This window comes from Brachypodium distachyon, chromosome 1 (genome assembly GCF_000005505.3).
Source record: "Brachypodium distachyon strain Bd21 chromosome 1, Brachypodium_distachyon_v3.0, whole genome shotgun sequence".
Classification (NCBI taxonomy): domain Eukaryota; kingdom Viridiplantae; phylum Streptophyta; class Magnoliopsida; order Poales; family Poaceae; genus Brachypodium; species Brachypodium distachyon.
The window spans coordinates 47,779,305-47,807,035 of NC_016131.3; the positions used below are offsets into that span (position 1 = coordinate 47,779,305).

The window sequence follows — 27,731 nt, forward strand, 5'->3', positions numbered from 1 at the left end:
ACGGAGAACACTAGCACTTTCTTGATGACAGCATACACATTGACACGATGTTGCTGGTATGATATTAAATTACATAATCAGGACTATGAAGCGGACAGTTCTAGGAGAACTAGACTACTAGTATAGCTGCACAATTTGCTTTAACTGTCATATCAATATGAATAAATGAACTATGGAAAATGACATAGTAAATTTAAAAGTGAACCAGAAAGGAGAAAACAAACGAAGATAACCAGCAAATCTCTACAAAATTTTTACCTGCGAACTGTATTGGTTGTGAAAACAATATCCAAGAGAGTCTTCACAAGGGTTTCACTCTCTTGACCAAGGCCATCCTTGGCCTTACATGAATGTTAGACCTGGTTGAATTCTTGGTTTTCCTTTGTTCAGTATTGATGCATGTCTCTTGGAGGTCAGACATAGTTGTCTCACGAACTGACCAGGCAATGTCTTGCTCATTGGCAATGTGGGGATAACGTCTTATGAAGGACGAATCTGCTTCTGCTATAAATTTGTAGTCTTCCAAGTTTTTCCCTTTTTTTACAGAGTGGATTCAATACCATGTTCCTTGTTCGGTCATCTCTGATTAGTCTGTCTATGTATTTCATGGGTACGGATTTCTTTTTAGTAAATTCAAAAATTAATTTATCCCTTCCGCAAGCAAGTCCATCATCATACAGTAAAGAATTTTTGCAGACCCATAATCCAATCACCAAATCCGCATAGACTGGAAGAATTTTCAAAATTTCTTCCTCCGAATAGGTTGGAGCAAGATGCATTAGAGCATCAAATCGATTCACTTGAGATACCTATTTCAATGAAGTGATTATGAAAAACGATAGTCAAAAAATAATCTTAGCTGTTTGCCATTTTCTTCATTTATCTCATCTCAGGATTGGATTCATCCATTAAAAGGGAGGGATCTAACCTCAGTAAACCATTTCTTCAGGCGGTCTTCAAGTGGTAGTACAAGCATCTCCCTGTTATGCAATGCAGGTTAAAACTAAGCTTGCTGAGTTGGTTTTAGCTGTTTTTTTTATAGAAAAAATAGGGGTTTCCCCCAGCCCCATTTCATTAATGAGACCAGCAGTCTACAGCATTCATCGTTAAAGTCTAAACAACAGCAGCGACACAGCGCAATCAACTGAAAAGAAATGAGCTAGACACAGCCAAAAACTCAGGCAGGTCCGAACAGAGTCAGACGGAGACGCGATCTGTGGTGTGGAACCAAGAGGTAGTTGACAGTTGATAGCGAAGATCCTCCACAGTCCAGCTCTCCCCCTGTGAGTTCAGCACCAGGCAATCCGGAGCAATTCGCTCTGTCGATGCTCCATAGCGCGGATGAAGTGTTCCAGTAGCTCCCGGCTCTTCTCTCTGCACAGAATCTTCCATCTTCTGCAGTGAGCAATCGCCATGTTCCAAAGCTCCAAAGCGTTTCTCCATTGTTTCCCCTGAAAGCAAATAGCATTACGATTAGTCCATAAAGTCCATAACACAGCAGCAGAAATAGTATTATGAGGGGCATGTTTAGAATTACTAATCCACCATCTCCCAACTGATTCAAAATCCGAACCCATGTGCACACCCAGGATGCTAGAAACAAGATTCCAGATGAGCTTAGCCATAACACAGTCAAAGAATAGATGCGCAATGGTTTCATGTTCACCACAGTATAGACAAGTAGGATCATCAACCAATCAGCGTTTCGCCAGATTGTCTCTAGTAAGCAGCTTATTGTAAGTCAACAACCAAAGAAAAACATTGATCTTTGGAGGAACATCAATGTTCCACATTACAGGAGTATAAACCCTTTGGATACCACCATTATTCACAAAAGCATAGAAGGATTTAACTGAGTATGTCCCAGATGGATGAAACATCCAAATGGGGGCGTCCTGACCATTAGTCAGAGTAACACTCTGCACAATGGCTTCTAATTCAAACCATCTATTCAAAAGATGCACATCTACAGTACGTCGGAAGGAGAGTTTCAGTTGGGAACCGTCCCAAACTTCAGCAATGGTACAGTTTTGTTCATTGACAATCACATAAAGATCCCAAAATTGGGTGGCTAGGCAGCAATGCCCAAACCACACATCTTCCCAGAACTTAATCATCATACCATCACCAACGTGCCAGCGATACCCAACTTTAGCTGATGCAGCAGCCCATGCAACTCCTTTCCAAAAAGGAGAAGCATGATCTCCAGAGCACCAGAGAATGTTGGGGTTAGAAACATTATACTTATGGTCTACAATTTGCTTCCAAATTTTATTCTCAGACAGGTGATATCTTTTAATCCAAGAGGCAAGTAAACAGAGGTTAAAATCACGAAAGTCATGAATCCCCAAACCACCAAATTCTTTCTTTTTGCAAACTAGCCCCCAATCAGCTAGATGGTATTTATGTTGATCACCAAGATTACCCCAAAAGAAGTGACTCATTTGAGAAGTAATGGCATTGATGACCCAGTTTGGGAATTTAATGAAAGACATAAGGTAGGTAGGGATCCAAGAAATACAAGTTTTGAGTAGTACCAGCTTCCCCCCATAAGACAAAATCTTTACCCTCCACCCAAAAATCCTTTTAATCACCTTGTCAATGACAGGTTGTAAGTCCTCTTTCCTCAGTTTACTATGATGTAAAGGAATGCCCAAATATTTGAAAGAAAAAGAGCCCAACTTACAGCAAAACACCTGAGCATAGGCCCTGGCCTGATCAGGATCTAAGTTGAGGGTCATAAGGTCACTTTTGTGTAATTAATTCGCATGCCAGACAGCTGCTCAAAGCAGGTCAGCAACCACTTAAGATGTCTAGCCACCACAAGGTCCTCTTTAATAAATAGGATAGTATCATCAGCATATTGGAGGCTGATGATACCACCTGGAATCACCTCAGGGAGCAGTCCCTGGATGAGGCCAGCCCTGGCAGCTTTATCTAACATTTTGGTAAAAACATCCGCAACTAGATTGAAGAGAATTGGGGAGAGAGGGTCCCCTTGCTTCAATCCTTTCCCAGCCACAATGTAATGTCCCAGCTGATTATTAATTTTCACACTGAAGGAGCCACCCACAAGGATGTTCCTAATCCACCCCCTCCAAATAGCACCAAAACCTCTAGATTGTAGCATTTCCTCAAGGAAATAGTTGGTTTTAGCTGTAGATCTCAGTAATAATAACAGTATGATGAAGAAAGGAAGGAATGCTAATTATTGTGGAGCTATTCAGCATATAAACATGTTTCGATATGACCTCTAAAGATTTTAGTTGAAGACAATCTAGAAGCAAGGAAATGGAACCCTACCTGCTGTGACCAGCAGGCCCAGACTCAGGCACATGGGGGAATTTCCCTGGCACATGGACTAGGGCCAGCAGCCGCAGGTGACCCTATAGGACTCTGGTCCCCATGCCCATCAAGTTAGGACCTTAAGTCAAGATTACTTTGGACATTCATGTAAATTGGAAATAATAAAGGAGAAGAGCCTCTCCAGCAAGCTCCCCTATAGCCAAATTTGAGAAAAAGTTCAAAATAACACCCTCCAGCAGCGCTCCAATATACCATTCCCTATCAAGAAGGGCTCCTCGTCCAGCATGAGGAGCTCCTCATATTTGAGGGGCTGCTCGCTCGGGACTCCCTACTATACCACTGACACTAATCACAATCATGTGCTAATCCATGTGATTTGGGATAATCCGTGGAAGGGATTGGGTGTGTTTGTGTGTGATGGCTGTATCTTAATCAGTGACATTTGCTGCCAATCATATACTCCGTATTATGCCACTCCAAGCTTATCTTACTGGCTACAAATTATGATGTTGATTGGTCTTTCGAATGAGGGTCAGTTCCATTAGCATGTTTCATTGAGTTAAAGATATGTTGTTAGTTATAGAGTATAGATAGGACAGTGGAATATATGGGTGGAAACCGGGGAAGTTGTTCGAGGGTGAAATGATATGAAGGAGCTGTTGGAGATGCTCTCAAGGTGAGAAGGATATATTATTAGATCAGGTAGCAAGTTAGGACTTCAAGTTAATGATAAAAAGGACATCATGGGAAAGGATGTAATAGATCAGATAGACTCAAACTCTGGTTATAATATATCTTTAGTTGTAACTGCTTTACGGATCATGACTATGCAAGGGCAGTGAAATCTATCAATGGCCAAACTTACTCCCCCTCCCACAATTGATTAAGAGTTTCAACAGTCCCTGGCGTACCAAATAAACTAGTTCCAAACAATCACTACTAGCCTCGCAACTAGTACTCTTAATCAAAATCCCCACTAATCATGGCAAAACTCTATCTATTGTGGGGAATCCATTTGTTCATCCATGACTGAGCAATTACTAGAGCCAAAATATAGAGGTTGACCCACCCCAAAAAACAATTCGTCTAGAAATAACGCAAACATGTAGAAGTATACACGTAAATGACGAGATCGCTTGCACTGTCAGAGTGAACTATGTGCACCATACCTTATCGCTTGGCATTTGTTAATATTCTTGCGGGCTGTCGGCGCTCCAGGACACAATGACATCCAATTTGGTCAAGCTGATCTCAGAAATCTTTACTTCAATTCTATAAAGATGTCAACTGGAGGTGGCAGTCAGTTCACCTTCATGCCGCACCACCAGCTGGACCAGGCATGAACGGTTAGGACGAGAGCAGAGCAGATATATGCGATTTGATCTGAAACAAACTATACTACTCCCTCCGACGCATATTACTTGTCTCAAATTTGCCCAAATATGGATGTATCTATATTTAAAAAACATCTAGATACATGTAATTCCGTCCGGAGGGAGTATGATTTTCTTAGACATGTCGTATAAGTTACTGTAGTCCGTAACAACACAGACTCGTTTTACTTATTACCTACTTACATCCTAAAAGAACTTTCAAACTGTCATGTTTCAATGTACATGTACATAATACCGGACCTCAGCTTTGAAGACATAGTAGAGATAGTTGAATATAAACCATGGTATGCTTTTGCACTTTTGACAGCACAAGTTGATATGGAGCTAGAGATTATGGGATGGTAACAAGGCCACCGTTGCATTTTACTTTGAATAAACTATCAGCAGAAAGTTTATAATAAACAAGTAAGGAGAACGAACATAGATAAATTATCGAGTGAGAGAACAGTAATATATGAAACTTGAAAAGAAGTAGCATTAAGGCGAAACTATGGCGCACTAAAAAAACAGCGATCATCAAGTAAGCATCCAAAGATTTAGCTTTAAATAAAATAATAAGTAAATGTATGGATGATCTAGGCTTCAACTGACAATTTCACAGAAATTACTGAGCTCTACAAAGGAACCACAGATAGTTAAATGACTTAAATGTCATTGAGAAGCTTGATAAATACTTTCGAAAAGTCCAATAAATTCGGTGACACTAAAAAGAAAGACCCACTTGCTTTGTTAGTTTGGCAGATGAAGAGACGTCTGAGTCATAATTACCACTTCCTGTATCAATATCCAAATCTACTTCAACTTTTGAACACCATGGCTTCACGCGAACCTGATATAATCGTAATCCATTTAATGAAATAACATATGATGTCTAGTAATATAGAAATTAACCGTAAAAAGGAGAGAGGGGCTGTACCTCCCTACATATTTCATTAAGCTCATACGGACGCCAGCATGGCCTCAGTGGATATTGCATAATGTACAGCTGTGAAGTTTCCATACAAAAAATGAAGTTAAGAAGTACTCCTCCGTTTCATAATTCTTGTCTCAAATTTGCCCAAAAATGGATATATATATTCCTAAAAGACGTCTAAATACATGTAATATTTCGACAAGAATTATGGAACGGAGCGAGTACAAAATAATACTTTAAAGAGCAGCCCACATTTAAGCAAGATGATAAAAGTTGATCTCTAGCAAAGGACAGTTGAGAAACCACAACCTGAGCCTAAGTAGTACTCTGTATCATTTACTCATGCAATCCTCCAGCCATGTCAGTGCCGATCCTGGTCTAAGGGGATTAAGTAGACACAAAAAATCTTAATCAGCGGTTCAAGTGTGCGATTTATTTATTTTTCTAGAAAAGTTAATAGTTTCCTTTTCCTATGTTTCTTCATAATAAATGAGAGAAATGCCTAATGAAAGGGCGGGCGCTGGAAGAAACCTGAATGGCGTAGAAGACCAAAGTAATTCCACTAGACTTATACTGAAAACTAAACCAACCAGCACCACGTTCACAGCCACGGCAGAGTAATAAGTAAAAAAATTAAGAAAATTCGACTACGACACAAGGATAAGGAATGGATTTCGCAAGCCATCAGCCCATTACCATGGTGTCCTCGTCGAAGGGCTTGGGCGTAAAATACACGTCGATCCCCCGCACCACGAAGTCCTCATCATGATTCATCTCATCCGTGCCGACGCTCCCAGCCACCCCGTCCGTCTCCATCGCGTCCACGTCACCCACTGGCCGCGCCGCCGCCGCCGAATGCGGTTCATCCTCAGGTTTGGACTCGGGCTCCGGCACCGGTACCGGCTCCGGCTCAATTTTGGGCTTCTGCTTGCCCTTGCCCTTGAAGGCGGAAGCGGGTGGAGGGGGCGGAGGAGGAGGAGGAGGAGGAGGCGAGGACGTCGAGGGAGGCGAGGTCGGCCATGTCGATGTCGGGGTCGGTCGCCATGGCCGCCGCTGGCGGCGTGATCCTAGGGTTTCGAGCCTTGGGTTTGGGAAAACCACCGGTGCTTTGTTACGAAATTAAAAATATCACACCGTGGGTTGTTTAAATACGGAGTATTTGTACTCATAGTTCAATTTTGTGATAAATAATAATCCTCTCAAAATATTTCTTTGAAAAACAATTATCTGAACCACCGGTGCTTTGTTGGAGTGAACGGCCTTCCTAAAGATAATTTGAGCGGCCGGGGTTTAGGATCGGAACACGTGTGTTGGGGTTTTCACGGTATGTGTTGGGCCCGCAGTATAGCTGGCCAATGGGGACGGAACCCAAGCCCAAGCACGGCACACGAGCCTAACCTGACCGGACCCGGGGCGCAAAAAAGGGCATGTCGTCATCTTCGCGTGCGGGAGGTGGCCGTGTCGGCGAGGAGCAGGTTGCCGGCGGTCGTTCGAGCCTTGTGATGCCGGTCCCCGTTGAGGGATCTGCCGTCGGAGCACCGCCTTCGTCGCCCCCGCTTGACGCCCAAGACCCACGCCGCCATCGATGGGATGGGGATTTGGTCATCGTCTAGGCCAAGTCGGGAGGAGGAAGGGTGTTTTTTTAAAACGGAGGAGGAAGGGAGTTCGGCTACAAGATCGGGAGGAGGGACGGAGCTGGACTGGGCCAGATCAAGAGATGGGCTGACATGTACAAAAAAAAAAAATGCTAAACAAGCCGTGTAGTGCCGGCCCTTCCTCGAGGCCAAGCCCGAGGCAACAACTGCATCATAAAAACTTTCTTATTTATAAAGTTTAGAGTGGGTGGTCGTCAATTCGCTTCTTTCTAACCCTTCTATTATCACCCTTGACAAGTAGGTTGTATAAATCCATGAGTTAAAACATCAAGTCATGACTCTCCATTACATAGTCTGTACTGCTGCTTTTCATGTCCAATCTCCATGAATTTAGGTTCAGACTTCAAATTCAGCAAAGGCTATGATCATGTTTTATGGCATTGGTCATAGGCCGACTATCATGTTGTTTTTAGTTGCAAATTTTTTTTTCTTGACGATTCCGTATCGAAGCACGAGCACAAAGCTAGTGTCTCCAGAAACACAACTATGAGATATCCATGCAACGTTTCCTAAAAAAAAGATATCCGTGCAACTGAATGCTGAAATTAACATATACTCCACGAAGCTGTCAAAAAAAAATATACTCCGTGAATTATTACACGATGTCGTATACAAATATACGTTGGTCGCATCCATCAATTTGCTCTGAGATCAGGCACGGACCAAAAAGAGCTTTGGAGGCACGCAAAGGCTGGTCTATATAACACGATTACACACGACTAGGCAAAACTTGAGAAAAACGAAACGATTCACGCGTCGTCATCGTCGTCAGCACAGTCCCGGCGGCGGTAATCGCTCCGGACTGATCGGACGACGTCCGTGTTGGCCTTCTCGCACTCGTCGATCCACTCGCCGTAGACGTCGACGGGCTCCGTGAGCGCGTGCGCCCTGGTGGAGTAGCTCTCCTTGCAGACGTCGCAGGCGGCCTCGGCGATCATGAGCTTGAGGTCGATGCTGCAGCTGACGCTTCCCGCGTGGCTGCAGAAGGGGCAGGAGAAGCTCGTCTCCAGCTTCGGCTCCTTCTTCGGCGCCGCCTTCGCCTTGGCCTTCCTCTTCCCCATCGATCGGTCTCGATCTCGATCTATCACGCGCACGTTCGCGCGAAGCGGCAGACTCTCGCAGGATTGATTCGCGGCTGGATGTGTTGCTATGGGCGCCCCTGGGGCCTCGCTTATATTGAGACGAGGGAGCTCCCTGTCGGCCGTCTCCGCCTCGGACTCGTTCTGGGCCTCTCTGCGTCTGGCCCATAGCACCTTTAGATAGAGTATCTGGGCCGTGCTTTCATTTCCACGGCCCGATTACCTGAAGCCTTGAAATTCTCCGCCTTGGCGCCACATAACCTTCTCGGGTCTCAAGGAACTCCCCTGTCGGCCTTGGTAGTGTTTGTCCCTAGGAATGAGGTGGATGTTAGTACCGGTTGTTGTTGAGGATTCCCTTAAAACTAGCGCCCGATTCTGAAGGACCAGTTCCTGACGGGCACTATGTGCGTCTGCGCTGCCGCGAACTGGCGCAGACCGTCGATGAACACCGCTCTGATTCAGAACCTGTTAAGCATTTGTTCTCGCCGTCCAGTATTTCCTCGGTCCGATATTAAGTGATTTTCTATTAAATGTATCTAAACGTTTTTTAGATATAGATACATCCATATTTTAGCAAATTTGAGTCACTTGACGGTGGGGTAGTTCAGCAAATTTGGCTATTTGGTTGCTCTGATTCCACTAGAGAAGCATATACTCCCTCCGTCGAACAAAAGATGTCTTAAGTTTGTTGAAATTTGGATGTACATGGACATAACTTAACGTATAAATGCATTCAAATTTTGTCAAACTTTTAGACATCTCTATTGAATTGAAGGAGTAGAATTTTTCAGTTTTCCAGGTCGATTGCAGGCCTGAGTGTCTCAGTTTTCCTTCCGAAAACGAACAGAGCTAATCCCATATGGGCTTCGAAGCCCAAGCCCACTATGTGCTACCGAAAGGCCCTCACGGCGGCGACCTTGAAATACCCGCCGCATTGCCGCCCAAACGTAACCGTCCCAACGAGCAGAGCGCTCCCTCTCCCCTCTCTGACTCTCTTCTCCCCCTCGCCCGAGCGCCATGAGAGAATCCACCATCCTCCCCAATTCCCCACCTCTCTCTCCGCCGCTCAGCGCCCGCGATCTCCACCAGCGACAGCAGATGGAGCAGTACTTCCCCGACGGGCACCACGTGCGGCTGCGGAGCCGCATGCTGGGCACGTACCTCCACGCCGACCCCGACGGCCATGGCGTCTCCCTCCGCCGGCGCCGGGACTCCCCGAACGCCGCGTGGACGGTGCACCTGGTCCAAGGGAACCAGAATGTCCGGTACCTTCTCCTGCACGGCGCCGCCCACGGCCGCTACCTCGCCGCCACCGCCTGCCCGGCCCCGCGCGGACACCGCGGGCTCCGCGTCGCGCAGCGCGACTACGACGCGCCGCAGACGGCGTACATCATGTGGAGGACAGTGGGCTCGAGCGACGGGGCCGGGGACGACGTCGTTCTCCGCAACGCCGCCCCCGGCTGCGGCTGCCTGCGCGGCAACGGGAGGAGGAACCTCCGCTGGAACCATGGCGTCACCGTCGACGAAGTCTTCGACGGCCTCAGAGAGAAGATGTTCATGTACTGGGTCGTGGAGCCCGTACCTGCGAGAGATGGCTTGCCTGCCGTTCCACGTCCGACTGGGGTGAGTTCGTCACGCCCGCCTTCTCGATGCTTCTCGAATTCCTTTGGGCCGCGGAACCTAGCGATTGCGTGAACTGGGTTCGCCACGCCCGCAGCCTGCTTGTGCGAATTCCTTTGGGAGGAACCTATCGATTGAGTGAATTGGGTTCTCGGCTGTCATCAATTGCGTCGGAATTTAACTACAGGGAGTGTAGATTGTGTCAATTTCAGTCGCCTGGGATCAATTTTTGCAAATTTGCGTTTCCAGGGAGGCACCTCTGTTTCCCGAGTCTTGAATTCTTGCGCCTCCCATTCCATCTGTCTTGAATTCCAATTCCTTTGGGCGGAACCTATCGATTGAGCGAATTGGGCTGTTGGATGTCGGGAATTGCGTCGGAATTTAACCACAGGGATCGCAGATTGTGTTAATTTCAGTCGCCTGGGATCAATTCTGGTTCTGTTGTTGCCAATTTTTTGCGCTTCCAGGGAGCAGATTAGTACCCTGTGGGATCAATTATTTGTTCTGTTATTGCCAGATTTGCGCTTCCAGGGAGCAGATTAGTAGTACTCTGTTTCTTCACTTCTGGCGCCTCTCATTCCAAACTATTCAGATCAGTAGTTTAGTACCCTGCATCTTTGATCTCCTGAACGTGCATAACCATGGTATTGTTTGTACGACTCCACTGCAGATCCCCATCCCCAGAAGCCTTGCCGTGCTGTTGCCAGGGCGGCGCATCCTGTACTGGCAGGCGAACGCCGACGGGGTATGTGCTGACGATGGCTGGCCACCCTTGTTCGTGTTCAGGGGGAGGTCAGCGTTCCACCTGAGGAACGAGCTGGTCAGCCGGGTGGGCCACTCCGACTTCGTCATGTGCATCCGAGCCGGCTTCTATGGGCGGCTGACCCCACTCGTCGTCGACCTGCCACGCAGCCGCCACGGCAGAACCATCCACATCGTCGTCGTCATGACCGGGACGCCAGGTGAGAGGCCCTCCATGATCTCCTTTTGCAAGATATGTACCTGGAGCTGGAAGATGCTATTTGCTGCATGTGCAGGATCTTTTGGGTTTTGTTTTAATAGAGTGCTAATCTGTTTGTGCTTGAAAAGTGTACTGAAACTGCTGTGTAGTCTGCAAAACAGTTTTACTGGAACTGTTGCTAGCATATCTGCTTCTGTTAGGGCTTGGGGATTTTCTGAACTGTTAGTCTTGTAATATGAGTAAAAGTAGTTGAATGGATACTGTAGGTATCTACATTGTGCCTTGTGGATTTATCAGTTTATTCAGATGCTTGAAGATGGTCTGAAGAATTATTGGGGGTGGGAGTTTGTGGGAGGGGTGGGGTGGGGTGGGGGTGGGGGGTCAATTTTGTAGTATTTGCCACTAGTAGAAATTTTTGAAGGTAAAATCCAAATCAGCTCAATTATCTCAGTTCAGCTTTACAAACCAGATATTGGTTTCTATTTAATTTATCTTACTGTAAATGTTTTGCATAGAACAAGTTTCAGGTTGTATATCCTACAATAATAGTTACATGAAAGCTAGTTTGTGCACATCATAATGTTTTCAGTTTTTGTACATGACCTGTCTTCTTGTCAATTCTGCATAACTTTGAGAGGCTAAAGATTATTGGTCTTCTACAACAGTTGAAGTACCTCTGAAATGATCCCTAACTGCCTCAGTTTCTGCTAATTCAGCTGCAGCTGAGCTGCGATACCCGGACGTCAATGCAGAGTAGAGGAACATCAGAGCAGCCGAGCAGGACGCCTGGCAATCTACTCACAGTTCACCTCTTCAGAAGTATCGCCTCCTCGGACACCACAACATAGAGAACTGGAGGTCTAGGTTTTGCATACAGATATCGGTAGAGAAAAACTCAGTAGGTCTTGTGTTTCTACTAGCTAAACTTGATCCAATTCTCATGACAGGAGGAATCTGTTTGTTTTGGATTCTGCAGTTCTGAATTTTTTCACAAAGTATCAAGTAGAATGGCTGGCATTGATTGTAGTGGTTGCACACTTATTCTGGCAACTACTTCGTTGTTTCCAGCTGCATTTCTCATTAGATGAAAGCACCTGATGTCGATACTGATTTACTGATATTTTTCTTGAGGTATCGACGTGGGTTTAACTCCGGAGTTCAGCGTTTTCACTTAATACAAAGTAGTACTCCCTCAGTCCGGAAATAAGTTACTTGGATTCGTATAGAAATCAAAGTAACTTATTTTCGGACGGAAGAAGTACAAAAAGTCCTCCATAAACATATTTGCGCACAAGCTCTTCTTTGGGTGCTTCTCACTTCTGGAAAGGTATTGCCTGGGTTATTAGGGTTGACAAATTCCTCCCACTTGTTGCCTATATGTTGTAACATCTATAAACAGGGGCGGACCTGCACTCAGGGCAACCTGGGCTGTAGCCCTGGTCATGGCCCAACCAGTATACAGAACCTCACTAGAGAATCTTCAAATTTTGTAAGACCTAATAGATTAGACCGGCCCTTTAGCCCTAGTTGTGGCCCAACTAACAGCCAGCCCAACAAAACATGAACTTTGCAAGTCGTTTCTCATCTAGCGATGCCATCTGTCGGGGGAATGACCCCGGGTAGGGTCATGACAGCACAACACTAGCCGGGATGACAGAGGCAGCTCTAAGCCGAGATGCAGGAAGTCAGGACGGCTTGTGTCTCCAGGTTTGGCTAACGCTAAGCCGACATACCTAGCTTATGTCGGCCCGGCGGTTCTATGTTGCTCAGCTCGTAGGATCAAGAAGAGTAAGGGAGTCTCGGCAGGAGCCAAGATCCCTCAACGGACTTATCCAGGCTACGTGGCTGGAGGAAAAGCAAGCTCATCATCATCACGGGAAAGCGGTCAGCGCCTGCATCCGGACGTTAGAGGACCACGCGCTGGAAGCACCGAAAGGAGATTCCCTGCCAGAGTTGGTAAGGTAAAGTAGTCTTGTTCCCCACCGCGCGAGCTGAGGGAACAAGGCCGCGTGCCGGCGGGCCCCCCGGATGACGACAGGCAATCCCGGCCCACATGGCAGTGAGCCGGGAGGCGCCCATAAATAGGTCCTCACCCCTGGGTGAGAGAGGGGGGCTCCCTGAGAGATAGAGATTTTTCCCTGTTCTTCCTCTTCTTCTTCCCCAAGAATACAGCTCAAGGAGCGCCATTGTAAAGCTTCTCAATCTCGGTTAATACATCTAGGCAGGAGTAGGAGTCTTACCTCGACAAGAGGGCTCCGAACCTGGGTAAATCGGGGTTTTTTTGTGTTTTGTGCGTGTTCTTCTTCACGTCCTCCCTCCTCCGGATCCCCCATCGTCCATTGGCCGCAATTCAAGCCATCCCATGGCATCTGCCGTGACACCACCACGACACCATCCCATCAATTTGCTGCGCCGCTTCCTGCCGCAGTTCGCATCTTTCGCCAATTTAGCCCCAGTCATAGTCAGATTCTAGATCCGCCACTGTCTATATATTTTATAAAGTTGAAGCCCACTAAGTGCAGTTAATTTAGCAAGCTGCACATGCAGCCTATCCACATCAGTATTTCATCTAATTTCTAATTTTCATCTAATTTCCTTTCTAATTTCCAAATTTATTCCATCTTATAAGTTGGCCCATCACGTCCAGCCCACCGCGTCCGTCCTATCGTCCAGAGCAGCCAGCCCACTCCTCTCGTGTTTCCTCCTGACTTTTCTCCTGCCCGAAGTTCCTCCTTCCTGGCCCTGTTCATTCCCCTTCACCTTCCTCCGCCTCTCCGTTTTCCTCCTTCAGCATGCACGAGGTTTATGTGGCCACTGACCGCCCTTGCAGGTACCCAGAACAGGTGTTGGTGGCCGGAGATCCCCCTGCTCTCGGCATGCTAAGCGGCCGACATGCCAACCTCTCCGCTGACTGCGTGGAGGTCATGGTGGCAGCACATGCCGCCGATGCTGGCAAGGGCACCGCTGAGAGTGGAGGTAGACAAACCGGAGGAACCAAACCGGAGGAACCAACCTTCACTACTCGTCCCGTGCCGGCCTGGGTTCAGCCAATCATGTCTTACCTTAACGACGGCAGTCTGCCGACAGAAGAGGTGTCGGCCAGGCAGATTCAAAGAAGAGCAAAGGCGTACACCATCATCAACGGCGAGCTTTACAAGAGGAGTGTCACTAGTGTCTTGCGGTGATGTGTTGAGCCGGCCGAGGGAACAGAGATACTCCGGGATATCCACCAGGGAGAGTGTGGCCATCATGCGTCTTCGAGGACGCTGGTGAGCAAAGCTTTCCGGCATGGATTCTATTGGTCGAGTGCACCTCAGGAAGCGGAAGATTTAGTCAGGAAGTGCAATGGTTGCCAAAGATATGCTAGCAAAATTCACATGCCGGCGTCAGAACTTAAAACCATCCCAATCACTTGGCCGTTTGCCGTCTGGTGCTTGGATATGGTAGGACCGTTCAAGTGGGCACGCGGAGGCATGACACATATCCTGGTAATGGTCGATAAGTTCACTAAATGGATTGAAGTCAAGACGATAAAAAAGTGTGACGGCAAAACTGTGGTGTCGTTTTTGAAAGATATCATTTTGAGATATGGATAACCGCACAGCATCATCACCGATAATGGCACGAACTTCGCAGAAGGGCCTTTTGCGCGTTTCTGTGCCGAGAAAAGAATCCGACTGGACGTTGCTGCCGTAGCACACCCTCAGTCCAACGGGCAAGTAGAAAGAGCAAATGGCATGGTCTTGGCCGGCATCAAACCCCGGCTAATCGAACCACTGGAGCGCACCCCGGGATGTTGGCTGGACGAACTCCCCGCTGTGCTATGGAGTCTTCGGACAACTCCTAATCGCTCTACAGGCTACACGCCATTCTTCCTCGTATACGGGGCAGAAGCTGTCTTACCAGCTGACATTGAGCATGACTCTCCCCGAGTAACCATGTATACGGAGGCCGAGGTAACAAAGGCCCGAGAAAATGATGTCGACTTGCTCGAAGAAGCACGAGAATTGGCTTTATCTCGGTCGGCTATCTATCAACAGAACCTAAGGCGTTATCATAGCCGAAAGGTCAACCCGCGAGTGTTCCGGGAAGGAGATCTTGTCCTCCGGCTTGTGCAGCGCATAGCCGGCATGCACAAGTTATCACCTCCATGGGAAGGACCCTTCATCGTGAGCAGAGTACTCCACAACGATTCCTACTATCTTATAGATGCTCAGGATCCCAAGGCGAACAGGATAGATCGGTCGGGCGAGGAGATCAAGAGGCCATGGAATGTAGTGTTGCTCCGTCCGTTCTATACTTAAAAGCTGAGTATTTGTATCACTTTTTACTTATGACATATGTTATGATCAAGACAATGAAATTATCCGCCGAGTTCTTAAAAGAAACTCGGGGACTTCGGTGTCATTAAAATGTTTTACTGCATTTATTTTTTGTATGTCGGCATGGCTTGGTTGTGTAATCTTACGTCGATCTAGTACTGTGTCGGTCCTGACACCATCCCTCTACGACTTCGCTGTTGTCCGCAACCCGGCTTCATGGCAAGCTAGAGATGGATGTGGGGTAACTGTGCACACGAAAAACGACTAAGGAAATAAGCAAAGAAGCGATCCGAGTTGTGTTTCCTTTTTTTTTTAACTCGACGAGTTATCTTGGTTTTTATCGATTGCCGGGCGAATTTTCCGAGCGATTTTTTCCGGAATAATGGTTTTATGACTTTGTGATTTATACGTCGAACACCGACAAGGCAGACAAGGAACCAATGTTGTAAAATTTCGTTAAGAGGGAAGAGATACTCGGGGACTCAAACGGGAATTTGATAACCAAGGAGTTTCTTTAACATAAAAACTCAGTACTTAACAAACAAAAGTATTCCGGTTACATCTGAACCCGGCATACTGGGGATCTAACTATTCTAACGTTTTTGTGCAAGCACACTATGACGACGCAGCCGGGTTGTTGGTGCCGGAACTCGGCTCGGGGGAGGCCAACCCAGCAGCAGCTACGTTGTCCTCCGCCTCTTCATCCTCGTCCGTCATCTCGGTATCGACGTCTGAGGGAGGACCTTCGACGAACTTGTGCACGTTGGCGTAGGGGATAAAGGAGTACGCCCTCTCCCGGCGCTTGGCAACCAGTTCTGGGTCTGAGAGATAACGAGAGTCAGCGCACATGGTCTGGAGCACATCGAGGTTAATGCCGTCGTACCAAGAAAGTACGAACGACAAAGCCTCGTCGGCTCCAACGCGTGCGGCAGACTCCCACCATTCGTCCAGCCGGGACGGGCCTTCGGCCAGCCGCTTGGACAGGTCTGCGATCTCCTCAGGCACCTCCTCTCCAGGCCATAGGGCTTTGTACAGCCGGAGGCAGGCATCCACCATATCGATGCCGAACGCCTTGAGAGGTTTAACTCGGCTCATGATGCTCACCAAGTAATCCTCCAAGTTCCATTCGAACACCTCTCCCACAGACGGATCCCTCTTCCGGCGAGCCTTTATCACGGTCGTTTGGGCGTGTTCGACGGAGAGGGGGAAGCACTTTGGCAAGAGCAGGGGACAGTTGATCAGTTTCAGAATGACAATGCTACCGGGCAGACATGTAATTAAATGGAGAGATTTAACTTATTGGTGAGCATGGCGTTGATCTTGACGACCTCGCGCTTGAGAGTCTCGAGCAGGCCCTCTTTCTCGGCATCTTCTAACTCGGTGATGGTCGCCCGAGTCTCGAGCACGGCGGCAGCCTCCTTGGCTTTCTTGACCTTGTCTTCCAGACGGATCTTCTCTTCCTCTCGAGCAGAGAGGGCCGAGGTAAATTGGCTTACCTCGGTCTTATGGGCCTCAACCTGCGCAGTTATTTCAGCCTGCAGACGAGCGACCTCCTTTTGATATTGCTCGGCTAGCCGAGTCTTCTCATTTGGTAAACCAGAGCAGATGTTATAGAAGCCGACATTCAAGATCAGTGAAACCCGGATTGTGAGCAGATTCTGACCTTGTAACTCGGAGACGCGCTTTAGCAGTTCCTCCACTTGAGTGTTGTCTCCGGCTGAGTGCGAACACAGATGTCAATTTCTGTTTGTTGCGCATGTTTGGATGAAGATTGTGTATCGGCAAAAGAAACTTACTTTGACGCTCGCGCTCTGCTTTCAAGGCGTCATGGGATGCCTCCAACTTCTTGTACGTACCTAACAGCCCTTTGAAGACCGCGGTACGTTTGTTCATGCAGAGCTGCCAGATAAGGAAGTGCAGCCGAGTTACTAACATAGCTTCAAGCCGACTATCCTAGACTCGGCCTGAATCTAGGGGAATAAAGGTTTGAAGTTCTGTGTGCTAAGCCTCAGGCCGACTAAGTTTTACTCGCCCTGAACCTCGGGGACTAGGAGTATGGTTATTATGCTTGCTTGGGTTGGAAGTCAAAAATACTTATGAACAAAACATACCTCGGCGGCTTGGTCAGCCTCGAACATGGCCACCCGAGCTTGGTACATCCGGGCTGCCACTGACTCCGGAGTCGCTGCCGGCGGTTGTCCCACCAGTGGGTTCTGCCGTGCTGTCTGCACGGTGCCGGAGGTCACTTCGTAGTAATCTGCTCGATTCCAGTTCGTGACAGACTGGCCGAGCAGACCCTAGCTTTGCCCACTGCTTGTCTGGAGTGGGATTTCTTGTCCCCGGACCGGCCGACGCGGCGCAGCCGGCCTTGGAACACTCGGTCCCGATGCCGCTGCAGGGCCTTTAGCCTTTGCGGTAGGGGTGACAGTAGCCAGAGTAGTCTCCTCTGGCTGCTGGACGGATGATGGCGAGGTCGGAATCCCGATTGGGGTTGGTGTCGGCTTTGGATCTTGGGGGTCCTGAGGGGCTGCTGTTGGTCCCTGCGGCTTCCCGGAGGCTGCCGTTGGTCCCTGCGGCGTCTCAGAGGACGGTGCCTCCGGGATTGTTTCCGTATCGGCCAAAGAAGGCATTGGTTTGGTAGTGGCTTCGCTTGCCGAGACCCCGGTCGGGGGAATCTTGGGTTGATCGACGACTTGCACGTCGGCGTTCAGATCGCTGTCTCGAACCACAAGTGTCGGATCCGTGGCAATCTCAATCCCGCCCACAGTTGGCTTAGAGGCCTCGGGGCAGGAAGGTTGAGAAGATGGGATCTCGGACGCGATGCACGACTGGGACTGAGTCGCGTCCAGGGAGTCTCTGCAAGAAAGAAAGTTTAACTATTGATTGGACAACAAAAGAAGGTCGGCGTAAGCAGCCGAGGTGAGCTGGACCTTACCCGGCGACCAGGGGTTTGGGCTTGGGCCCACGAACTGCTGCCCTCTTTCGCTTTACTATCGGCGGAAGTTCTGTCTCGGAGGCACGCCTTTTCTTTACTACGGCACGCTTCTCCCAAGCAGGTGCCTCCGCAATGGGCTCGCTTGACTCGGCTGAATACGGGAGAAGACAGTGAAACTCACCTCGCTGACGAAAGTTCAGCAGTCACAAAAAAGTGTAGGGGTGCTTACGCTCAAGGCGAGGTGGAACTGCAAGCGAGATTGGCATGAAGTCCTCTGAGTCAGGGTCCTCATTGTCGGCCGTTATGCACGGAGGCTCAAAGCGCTTGTCGGGGGAGTTCCCGTCCTCTTGGCGTTGAAGAGTAAAGCTCTGCACGAGGGAGTCAGATTAAACCAAACAAGAATATGTTAGATAGAAGCCAGCATACAGGTATCTCGGATATGATTATAAAGCGGCAGAAACACAAAACGTACCTTGGGAGCACGGCGATTCCGGGCGTATGCCGGCATACCCCACGACCAGTCTTCCGGCATACAAGTTTGGGCAATCGCTCTGACCTGGCGCCGTACCTCCGCATGCGATAGCTTGACGGTCGAGATCTTGTCCGGATCAAACTGGCCGCCATAGTGGCACATTTTGTGATCCCGGTGCTGAAGCAGGCACAGGCGCTGGTATGTAAAGGTGGCTAGGAGGTCATCGGCGCACATCCCGGCTTGCTTGAGTTCGAGGATCCGAGCATGGATCTCGTCAGCCTGCGGGAGGGTGTCCTTGGAGTCGACAGACTAGTTCCTTTTCTCCTCCGGAGGGCCGATCTCGAACTCCGGAAGATTGATATAGTCGGTCGCACCAGCATTTTTGACATAGAAGTAGGTCCGGTGCCATTTCTTGCACGACTCGAGGCCTTGGATTTTTGGGAACTCGGAGTTGCGGCGAGGACCAATGGTGGCAGCCCCGCACTGTGTCATCATCTTCGGTGTGCCGGGGTTCTCCTTGTCCGGGATAACCTGTGGCCGGAACATAAAGTACCGGGACCATAGGGCAATGGAAGGCCAGAGGCCGAGATAACCCTCGCAGCAAGTGACGAAGGCCGAAAGAGTAAGGATGACGTTCGCCGGGAGATGGTGAGGTTGGAGACCGAAGAAGTCAAGGAAAGAACGGAAGAAATCGCTAGCCGGAAGGGTGCATCCGCGCTCAAAATGAGATAGGAAGACGACACGTTCACCTTCCTCGGGAGCAGGGATGACTTCGCCGCCGGGAAGCCGGGACTGAACCCCATGTGGGATCCGTCGAGAGTTGTGAAGCCATTTGAGGTCATCCAAAGTGACGTCGGAGCCGTCCCACATGGCTCGCTCGGAAGTCTTCTCCTCCGCCTGAGCAGCGGAGCCGGCGGCCGGAGAGCGGGAAGAAGACGCCATGGACGGGGGAACAGATCTAGGGTTTAAACGAAGAAATGCTCGCGCGGGGACCGTGCAAGCAGACTAGCCGCGCTGGAAGCTTAAGGAAACACGGGCGAAGCGGAGGCAGCCACGAGCGCGAAGTCGGGAAGCTGCGACGGCGGGGCTGTGTGGAGCGGCGCCGGTGAGGTTCGCAAGGAGCAGGGAGCTGAGAAACGCTAGGAAGATGAAGGGGAAAAACGGCAAGGAACGCGAGGGGCTTTCTCCTCGCACCTCTGTCCCCTTTTATGGCCAAGGCGGAGTAATGAGGGCACGGTTCCCGAGATATCTGTCGGATGGCTGGGAAGATCAACCCACGATTTGGGTAGTTACACTCATCAAGACATGCACTCGATTGCCGCGCGGCATGCGGCGGAGAATCCCGCAATACCCGGCGCATATCTGTTCACTCGGGAACCAAGGTCACATTAGTGGTTAGCCGGCGCCACTGTCCGGCATGGCTGCAATTTCGTCTCAGAGAGTGCAACGGCAAGGATTGGAGCCTTATCTTCCCGTTGGCGGCTCTTGTCCCAACAAATGGGAGTTTCCTATGGTTGGTCATAAAGAGAGAGATCTCGGCCGTAGGTTGGGGAGATGTCCTAACTCGGAAGCCTTGGGTTTATTGAGTCCTGGCTAGCGGGACCAGCAGTTGTCTCGGCATCTTTCTTGGCTGAAGACTGGATAGGCGATTGAAAGTTGGTTATGGGAAACTGTCGCAACCCGACATCTTTCCATGATGGATCGCACCAGCTTTGGGGACTAGTGTCGGGGGAATGACCCCGGGTAGGGTCATGACAGCACAACACTAGCCGGGATGACAGAGGCAGCTCTAAGCCGAGATGCAGGAAGTCAGGTTGGCTTAGGATATCCTGCCTGCGTCTCCAGGTTTGGCTAACGCTAAGCCGACATACCTAGCTTATGTCGGCCCGGCAGTTCTATGTTGCTCAGCTCGTTGGATCAAGAAGAGTACAGGAGTCTCGGCAGGAGCCGAGATCCCTCAACGGTCTTATCCAGGCTACGCGGCTGGAGGAAAAGCAAGCTCATCGTCATCACGGGAAAGCGGTCAGCGCCTGCATCCGGACGTCAGAGGACCACGCACTGGAAGCACCGAAAGGAGATTCCCTGGCAAAGTTGGTAAGGTAAAGTAGTTTTGTTCCCCACCGCGCGAGCTGAGGGAACAAGGCCGCGTGCCGGCGGGCCCCCCGGATGACAACAGGCAATCCCGGCCCACATGGCAGTGAGCCGGGAGGCGCCCATAAATAGGTCCTCACCCCTGGGTGAGAGAGGGGGGCTCCCTGAGAGATAGAGATTTTTCCCTGTTCTTCCTCTTCTTCTTCCCCAAGAATACAGCTCAAGGAGCGCCATTGTAAAGCTTCTCAATCTCAGTTAATACATTTAGGCAGGAGTAGGAGTCTTACCTCGACAAGAGGGCTCCGAACCTGGGTAAATCGGGGTGTTTTTGTGTTTTGTGCGTGTTCTTCTTCACGTCCTCCCTCCTCCGGATCCCCCATCGTCCATCGGCCGCAATTCAAGCCATCCCATGGCATCTGCCGTGACACCACCACGACACCATCCCATCAATTTGCTGCGCCGCTTCCTGCCGCAGTTCGCATCTTTCGCCAATTTAGCCCCAGTCATAGTCAGATTCTAGGTCCGCCACTGTCTATATATTTTATAAAGTTGAAGCCCACTAAGTGCAGTTAATTTAGCAAGCTGCACATGCAGCCTATCCACATCAGTATTTCATCTAATTTCTAATTTTCATCTAATTTCCTTTCTAATTTCCAAATTTATTCCATCTTATAAGTTGGCCCATCACGTCCAGCCCACCGCGTCCGTCCTATCATCCAGAGCAGCCAGCCCACTTCTCTCGTGTTTCCTCCCGACTTTTCTCCTGCCCGAAGTTCCTCCTTCCTGGCCCTGTTCATTCCCCTTCACCTTCCTCCGCCTCTCCGTTTTCCTCCTTCAGCCAACCACCTTCCCTTCCCTGTCCCCAACCTTCAGTGCCCACGGGCAGCACATGTTGAGTTCAACCCCACAAGCTGCCACGCTACACCCTCACCTGCCGCTCATGGGCGCCATGGACACCGGCGCATTGAAGCTGTCCACAAGGGCTCACGTCGTAAAAGTGCACCGGCGACTCAGGCGTCCCAAGCATCATCTCCACACCGTGGTGGCCAGTGCTGCGCCCAGCGCACCGACACAGTCGCCCAGGCGCAGCTGCCCTTGCCGTGAGTATGGGAGGCACCGCCTTTTAGTTGGAGTTGAATATGTTGATGCGGAGGTCCTGCTGCACGCGGCCTGACCTGACCACTGTCTTTTAGAATCAAGGAGATGAATATCTGACTTGCGTGGTGAGCTTTTTCCTCTAATATCAGTTCTATGTTGATGCATATTTATTGTATAAGTGATTCGAGCTTATACATTTGCCTCACACAATTTTCTCCTTCTCACTGTATCTTTCTCTGTGTGCTAAGGTGATTTGTCTTTTTACAAATTTTGTAATCTCAGGTTATGGTTCTGTGGTGACATGACACCATCAGAAGGTTCTGGATTTTGCTTGAGAGACGTTGGGAATTGAGACAAAAGTATTTGGAATTTTTCATGATGATTGAGAATTGGAATCCCTCTATTATTATTGGATCTCATGCAGATTGGGAATTGAGACTCTCTCCCTTTCTTAAGTAATTGGAATTTCACTCTCAAGTTACTGGAATTCTCATGCAGATTGTGGGATGGTTCATAATAGAACCACGTCAATTTCCGTGGTGGTATTTTATTGTGAGGTATGTTTCTTCATTAGTTCCCTAAAACCGTAAAGCTTTAATAGGCCTAGAATTCCCTTTGGTAGTTTGTCCAATTCACCACATAATCTGAGAACCTTGAAATTGACATTATATATTCGGTACACACATTTAAGTAGGGTCATATATGGATGAGAAAAGCTGCAGCAGATAACAAGTTATTGCCCATTAATTTATTTGAATCTTATTACCTTGCTATATTTGTATGCGCTAACATGTATCATGGTGTTTTATTATTATTTTAATTCAGTTTTCAATAGCAAACCATTTGAACCATGTTAAGATTAATTAAAACTGCAGTTACATGTTATAAGGTAGGGGCTATAGTAATTCATTTCTTTTCCTAGCAGCTATTTTGCTTCAGGTTCAGGTCAGTGTGAGCTGAAAGGATATTATGAACAGATTTACTTACCAGGTGATATACATCTGGCATGGCCACGGTGAAAGAATTTCTATCAGGTGATTGTTCATCAACATTGCAATTCTTTTCCTTGCAAAACAAATTTTGCAGTCTTTAGAGTGAAGAGATGTTACTGCCTAAACTAACGAATCCTTCTAGGAAAGTTATTGATTGTCCTTGCTCGCTGTCAATTATAGCCATCTGATTTAAAGAGTGTCAGGTAGTGTTTGCCTATCTATTCTCACAGCTCTGGTACTTATGTTTAAAAATTGATGCTAATATATTTTTCTTCATGCTCATCATTTTAGCTGGTGAATTCTTCATTCACTACCACATGAATAGCACGCTAGCAACAAAAGTTTAAATAAGAATGTTGCTGAGCCAGCATGCAGAGGACATGAATCTAAAAGTTTTTTCACCGAAGGAATCTAAAAGTTCCATACAACAAAGGTATGTTCTTACTATTTGGGAGTTGCAAAAATTTAGACAGAAGTCTCACGGTAAGAGAACTATGCAGTTATGTCCAATCACTTCCATTTGATTTTTTGGTTTTCATGTTAGCATATGATGATCGATACATCTCCAAGTGCAATTCTATGGCTTTTGCAGCTTCATATATAGTTTTTTATGTTTTGGATGCTGTGTTGTATTGCAATATGTGCTATTCACAAGTTCTTACTTCCATAAATATTATTCTCTCCGATCCATAATAAGTGTGGGTTGATTTAGTACAATTTTAGTACAACTTTGTACTAAATCAGCGAAACTTATTATGAATCGGTGGGAGTATCTTTTAAAGTTTGTCACTAATTGGTTTCGCTAGCATATCAAAAGTTTTCTACTTTATAATATTCCACTGATTTGGACTTTTTTTATAAGGACACTGATTTGGACATTTAGTATAGACTGGAGCGTAGACAGGGAGCGGTGACATTAGTTCACATGTTGCCACAAATATCTTGAAGACTTATGTTATGTTGAATTAATGAGCCATTCATTATTTAGGCAAGAATTTTTTTGTTATTATATCATCTAATTTTATTTATTTTCAATGGTGATCGAACAATGTACAACATGGTAATATATTTGAATTGAATAGACAGATTCTATATTGACACTTTTATAAAAGGCTATACTAAAATGTTTTGCCTAAGTTTTTGAAACCACTAATACTCCCAAATATCATCCATCATATAAGGTCTTTTGTATGCTTCCAGTTGTTCCTTTCCCCTTGATTACATGTTCTGTAGAGCAACTGATAATAAGCAATCATCTCGCAGGACGTGGACCGTGCGAATTGGGATTTATGAAGTTTTTAGCAGGCTAAATTCCACATGATGTAGATGTATATTAGGTAAATCTTCTTTGCTTTCATTTTGCATCTGCAAAGGTTCAATACTGTACAATTGGTTCTGCATTCGCAAGGATAAAAATCGTTCAGATAAACTTCCAAATTCGGGTGCTTATTTTGTAAATCATCATCTGCTGATCCTTCTCTGATTCAGCTGTTGCAGCATCTTGATCTAAGAGAGGATGAAGTAAGGCTATTTGCATATATATGTGGACATTAGGTGGTGCTCACTGCTCTCAAGTCTCGATGGAAAAACAAACACAAGAGAGACACGGTGATTTTTGGTGCAGCGTACAACCTGCTGCTTTTCCGTTTGGTTTCGCTATTCATTCTCAACTGAAACAAGCGCTCCGCGAGCTGCTCTCCTACCTGACCATGCCATCCCATGATCGAGAATAGGCTACGTGCGATCCTACATGCAAGGCACGGCACAACGATTGCCGGCTCTGGATCTAACAGAAAAACGGGAAAGATCAGCACGTCCTAACAACCTGGATGACCGAATCAAACTGAGCTGGAAATAAAACAAAACAACTACTTATTTTGCTAACAATATACATTTCCTAATGTGTCAAGTCCAGTAAAAAGTCCATCATCTGCGTTGAAAACAGCTCTGAACATGTTTTTTTTCCCACTTAGGACCATATCTAAAGTTTCTGCAGCAACGTGCGGGGAATCAACTAGCTAGTTTATACTATTTCCAATGAATTTCGCCTAACCATTGCTAACGTGTAGGCATAACCAGACACTCAAGTTCATATCTAGAAGGAACTTTGATCCATGATGGAACTCTAGTATATATGAGTAGGAGGAAATTGATAAAAGCATAAACTTTTCAGATGACATGGATTCCGTGATCGAGTTGGCAGCATAACTCTAATGGCAGTATTCTCCTCAATCTTTATATCATATCATTACTTACTAAACGGTGATGTCTGACAGTTCGCCTTATGGTGCGACGAACCAAACACACAGGTGCTATGTATGCATGCAGAAAAGAAAAATAATGATGTCCACATTGAGATTCACATCTATTTAACATTTCAAGTACTTATCGAATTTGTGATCCGTTTTCATTGAATTTATTGCGACATGAGTTTCAAAACTACATACAATTTGTTTATGTTTTGACGATTTTTTTTTTGCTTACAACAGTTACCGTCTTGTAAAATGTGGGTTACCAACTCACTAATAAATTAAAAGGTAACCAGGCGGTAACTCGCTCTCGCTCAACACCATGATAACTTGAGAACTATGGGGTGATAACTTCAAAGGTAATTGTAACATCCCAAATTTTTCAAAACTCTCCATGTGCATTGCATTTCATATGCATCATGTCACCCTTGCATTTAATCACATTTGAAAACCCAAAAAATTAACCCAGAAAACCCTTTACAAAAGTGCTTTTATTTGAATTTGGGCTTTGTTCTTGCTTTGGAGTATTTGCATTTAAACCCATGAGGGTTTTGGTATAAAAAGGGATTTAATGCACATATATAACTATCCCATAAATTGGCTTTTGAAATCACTTTGAAAAATAAATTATTTTGTTAGCCTAAAAGGCCCTAAAAGCCATTTTATAGGCAAATGTATTTTTAAATATTTTATTTTGATGGAATTATTATCCCAAAAGTTAGATCATATGAAAATATGATTTTACAAATTTTGTTGCATTTTATTTGGAGTGATTTGGAGCTTTGAATCAATTTTGAGGTTCAAAAACAGAAAATAGAAAAAAGAAAAAGGAAAGAAGAAAAAAAAAAGAAAACCAAGGCCGGCCAGGCCTAATGGGCCGAACCGAGCCAGCCCAGCCGCGCGCCCATGCCGCTGACAGGTGGGACCCACCTGTCAGGGTCTTCTTCCCCAACTGCCCAGCCCGAAGAATCCGGCCACGACTCGCGTCCGAACCGCGCACGTCTCCACTCGTTTTCTCCGCGCACAAGACCCCATCTTCGAAATCGAGCGCGTCACATCGGAGCCCACGACCCCCTCTCTCTTTTCCCCAAACTCCCTCGCCAGATTTCGCTCTCACCTCGCCGAAATTGCTCGCTGGAGTTTGTCTCTGCCGCCGCCGATTTCGCGGCCGCCGCCGCGCCCGAGCCGCCTGAGCACCCCAAGCGAAGCCCGAAGCCGGCGCCGGAACCGCCTCCCCAAGTAGCGTCCCCCCCGCCCGTCCCCGCACCGAACCGCCGCCCGAAGACCCCACGCCGGCGTCGCCAGCCACCGCCGCCGTCTTCTCCTCCAACGCCGGCAGCCGCGCCGCCCGGTGAGCCCCTCCCCCTATTCTCCACCGTTGGATGTCAATCCAAAGGCCACAGTGAAACCCTAATTCCGAACCGGTACCGTCCAATGAAATCTTGACACGTGGCAAAGCAAATTTAATCTTTTTCTTTCGGCCGAATTAAACTGTAATTTTGCAGAAAAGCCCCCGATTATTCAAACCATCATAACTTTTAAACCGTTTGTCCAAAAATTATGATCCACACCTTTCTGGAATCCTCACAACATGTAGAATCTTTTGGAACAGTCCAATTTCAATTTTGAGCAACTTTGTCAGAAGCAAATTACAGAATGCTTGAATATGGTTTAAATATCAAATGAATTATTTCAAAATAGTTTTGAGCATGTTAGTTTGCTGTAAAATTATTTAAGTATGCTCTCTGTCCATTAGGACCAGAGGAGAAATTATTTTGTAAATGAGGTGGCCACACAAATTTAATCTTGTTCTATGCTTTACAAATATCATATAAGCTTTTAATTAAAGTCCATCTTTGTTTCATGCATAATAATTACCTCTTTGTTATAGTGTAATTTGTCCAAATCTTTTGTGAGGCTTTTCAAAGCAGAAACTAAATTTGTTACATTTAGAAGTAACCTATGTGTGCATCGTCATGGCATATGCATTATAGTATGTTTTTGTATTGAATGTTGTGTTTATTGTGTGTATGCTTTCTTTTATTTTAGATTATGTGGATTGTGAACCTTGTTGTTGCGAAGAGTGCGAGAACTACCACAACCTTGGACAAGGCAAGTTCACTTTGATCATCTCCTAAATATTTTACTATGCACTAGTAGTTTTATTAGATGCATTAGGAATATTACTCGTACCTCTATGCTAGCTATAAATCTCAGGTAGTATAGTTTACTCTTGCCATTACCTTGCTACCAAATTGCCATCGATTGTAGTTGAATGCTAGCCTATGATAGTATCGTGGGGGAAATTACTACATTATGATATTGTTATGCCTTTGGCGATATGAAATGTTTTGTTAGATTAAGGCAAAACAATTAACTAAATGAACCGTCCTGGGTGGACTGCTTTGAGGATTTTGAGGTTATGCGACGTCAGGTCCATTTCTATGGATCCATTTCTATGAGTCGTCTCTCCATGTCTATGGGAGCGTCTGCATTGCAAATGTGGAATGCCACCTGGGGTAACTGAAACTGGACTAGTTTCCTATTTAGCAGCTTCCAGTACAACCACAATGCTATATGGGCTCTGGCGAGAGACAAGAGTAAGTTGTATGAACCTAGACCCGAGAAATTGTACTGAGCAAGA

General features: G+C 47.0%; 3 protein-coding genes and 1 pseudogene across 3 annotated transcripts; 2 read left to right on the forward strand and 2 right to left on the reverse strand.

Annotated features, from left to right (window-relative positions):
- Positions 1-997: 997 nt before the first annotated feature.
- LOC100832719 lies at positions 998-6,747 on the reverse strand (annotated as a pseudogene).
- Positions 6,748-7,912: 1,165 nt separating this feature from the next.
- LOC100833025 (transcription elongation factor 1 homolog) lies at positions 7,913-8,389 on the reverse strand. Its single transcript, XM_003561033.2, has one exon. The coding sequence runs from the start codon at positions 8,327-8,329 to the stop codon at positions 8,018-8,020; it is 312 nt and encodes a 103-aa protein (XP_003561081.1). The 5' UTR covers positions 8,330-8,389; the 3' UTR covers positions 7,913-8,017.
- Positions 8,390-9,319: 930 nt separating this feature from the next.
- Positions 9,320-11,966, forward strand: LOC100833340. The gene is made up of 3 exons (XM_024457760.1): positions 9,320-9,970; positions 10,638-10,929; positions 11,645-11,966. The coding sequence occupies exons 1-3, from the start codon at positions 9,365-9,367 to the stop codon at positions 11,683-11,685; spliced, it is 939 nt and encodes a 312-aa protein (XP_024313528.1). The 5' UTR covers positions 9,320-9,364; the 3' UTR covers positions 11,686-11,966.
- A 1,754-nt stretch (positions 11,967-13,720) lies between these two features.
- LOC104582245 lies at positions 13,721-14,113 on the forward strand. The gene has a single exon (XM_010231644.1). The coding sequence runs from the start codon at positions 13,721-13,723 to the stop codon at positions 14,111-14,113; it is 393 nt and encodes a 130-aa protein (XP_010229946.1).
- The last annotated feature ends 13,618 nt before the right edge of the window (positions 14,114-27,731 follow it).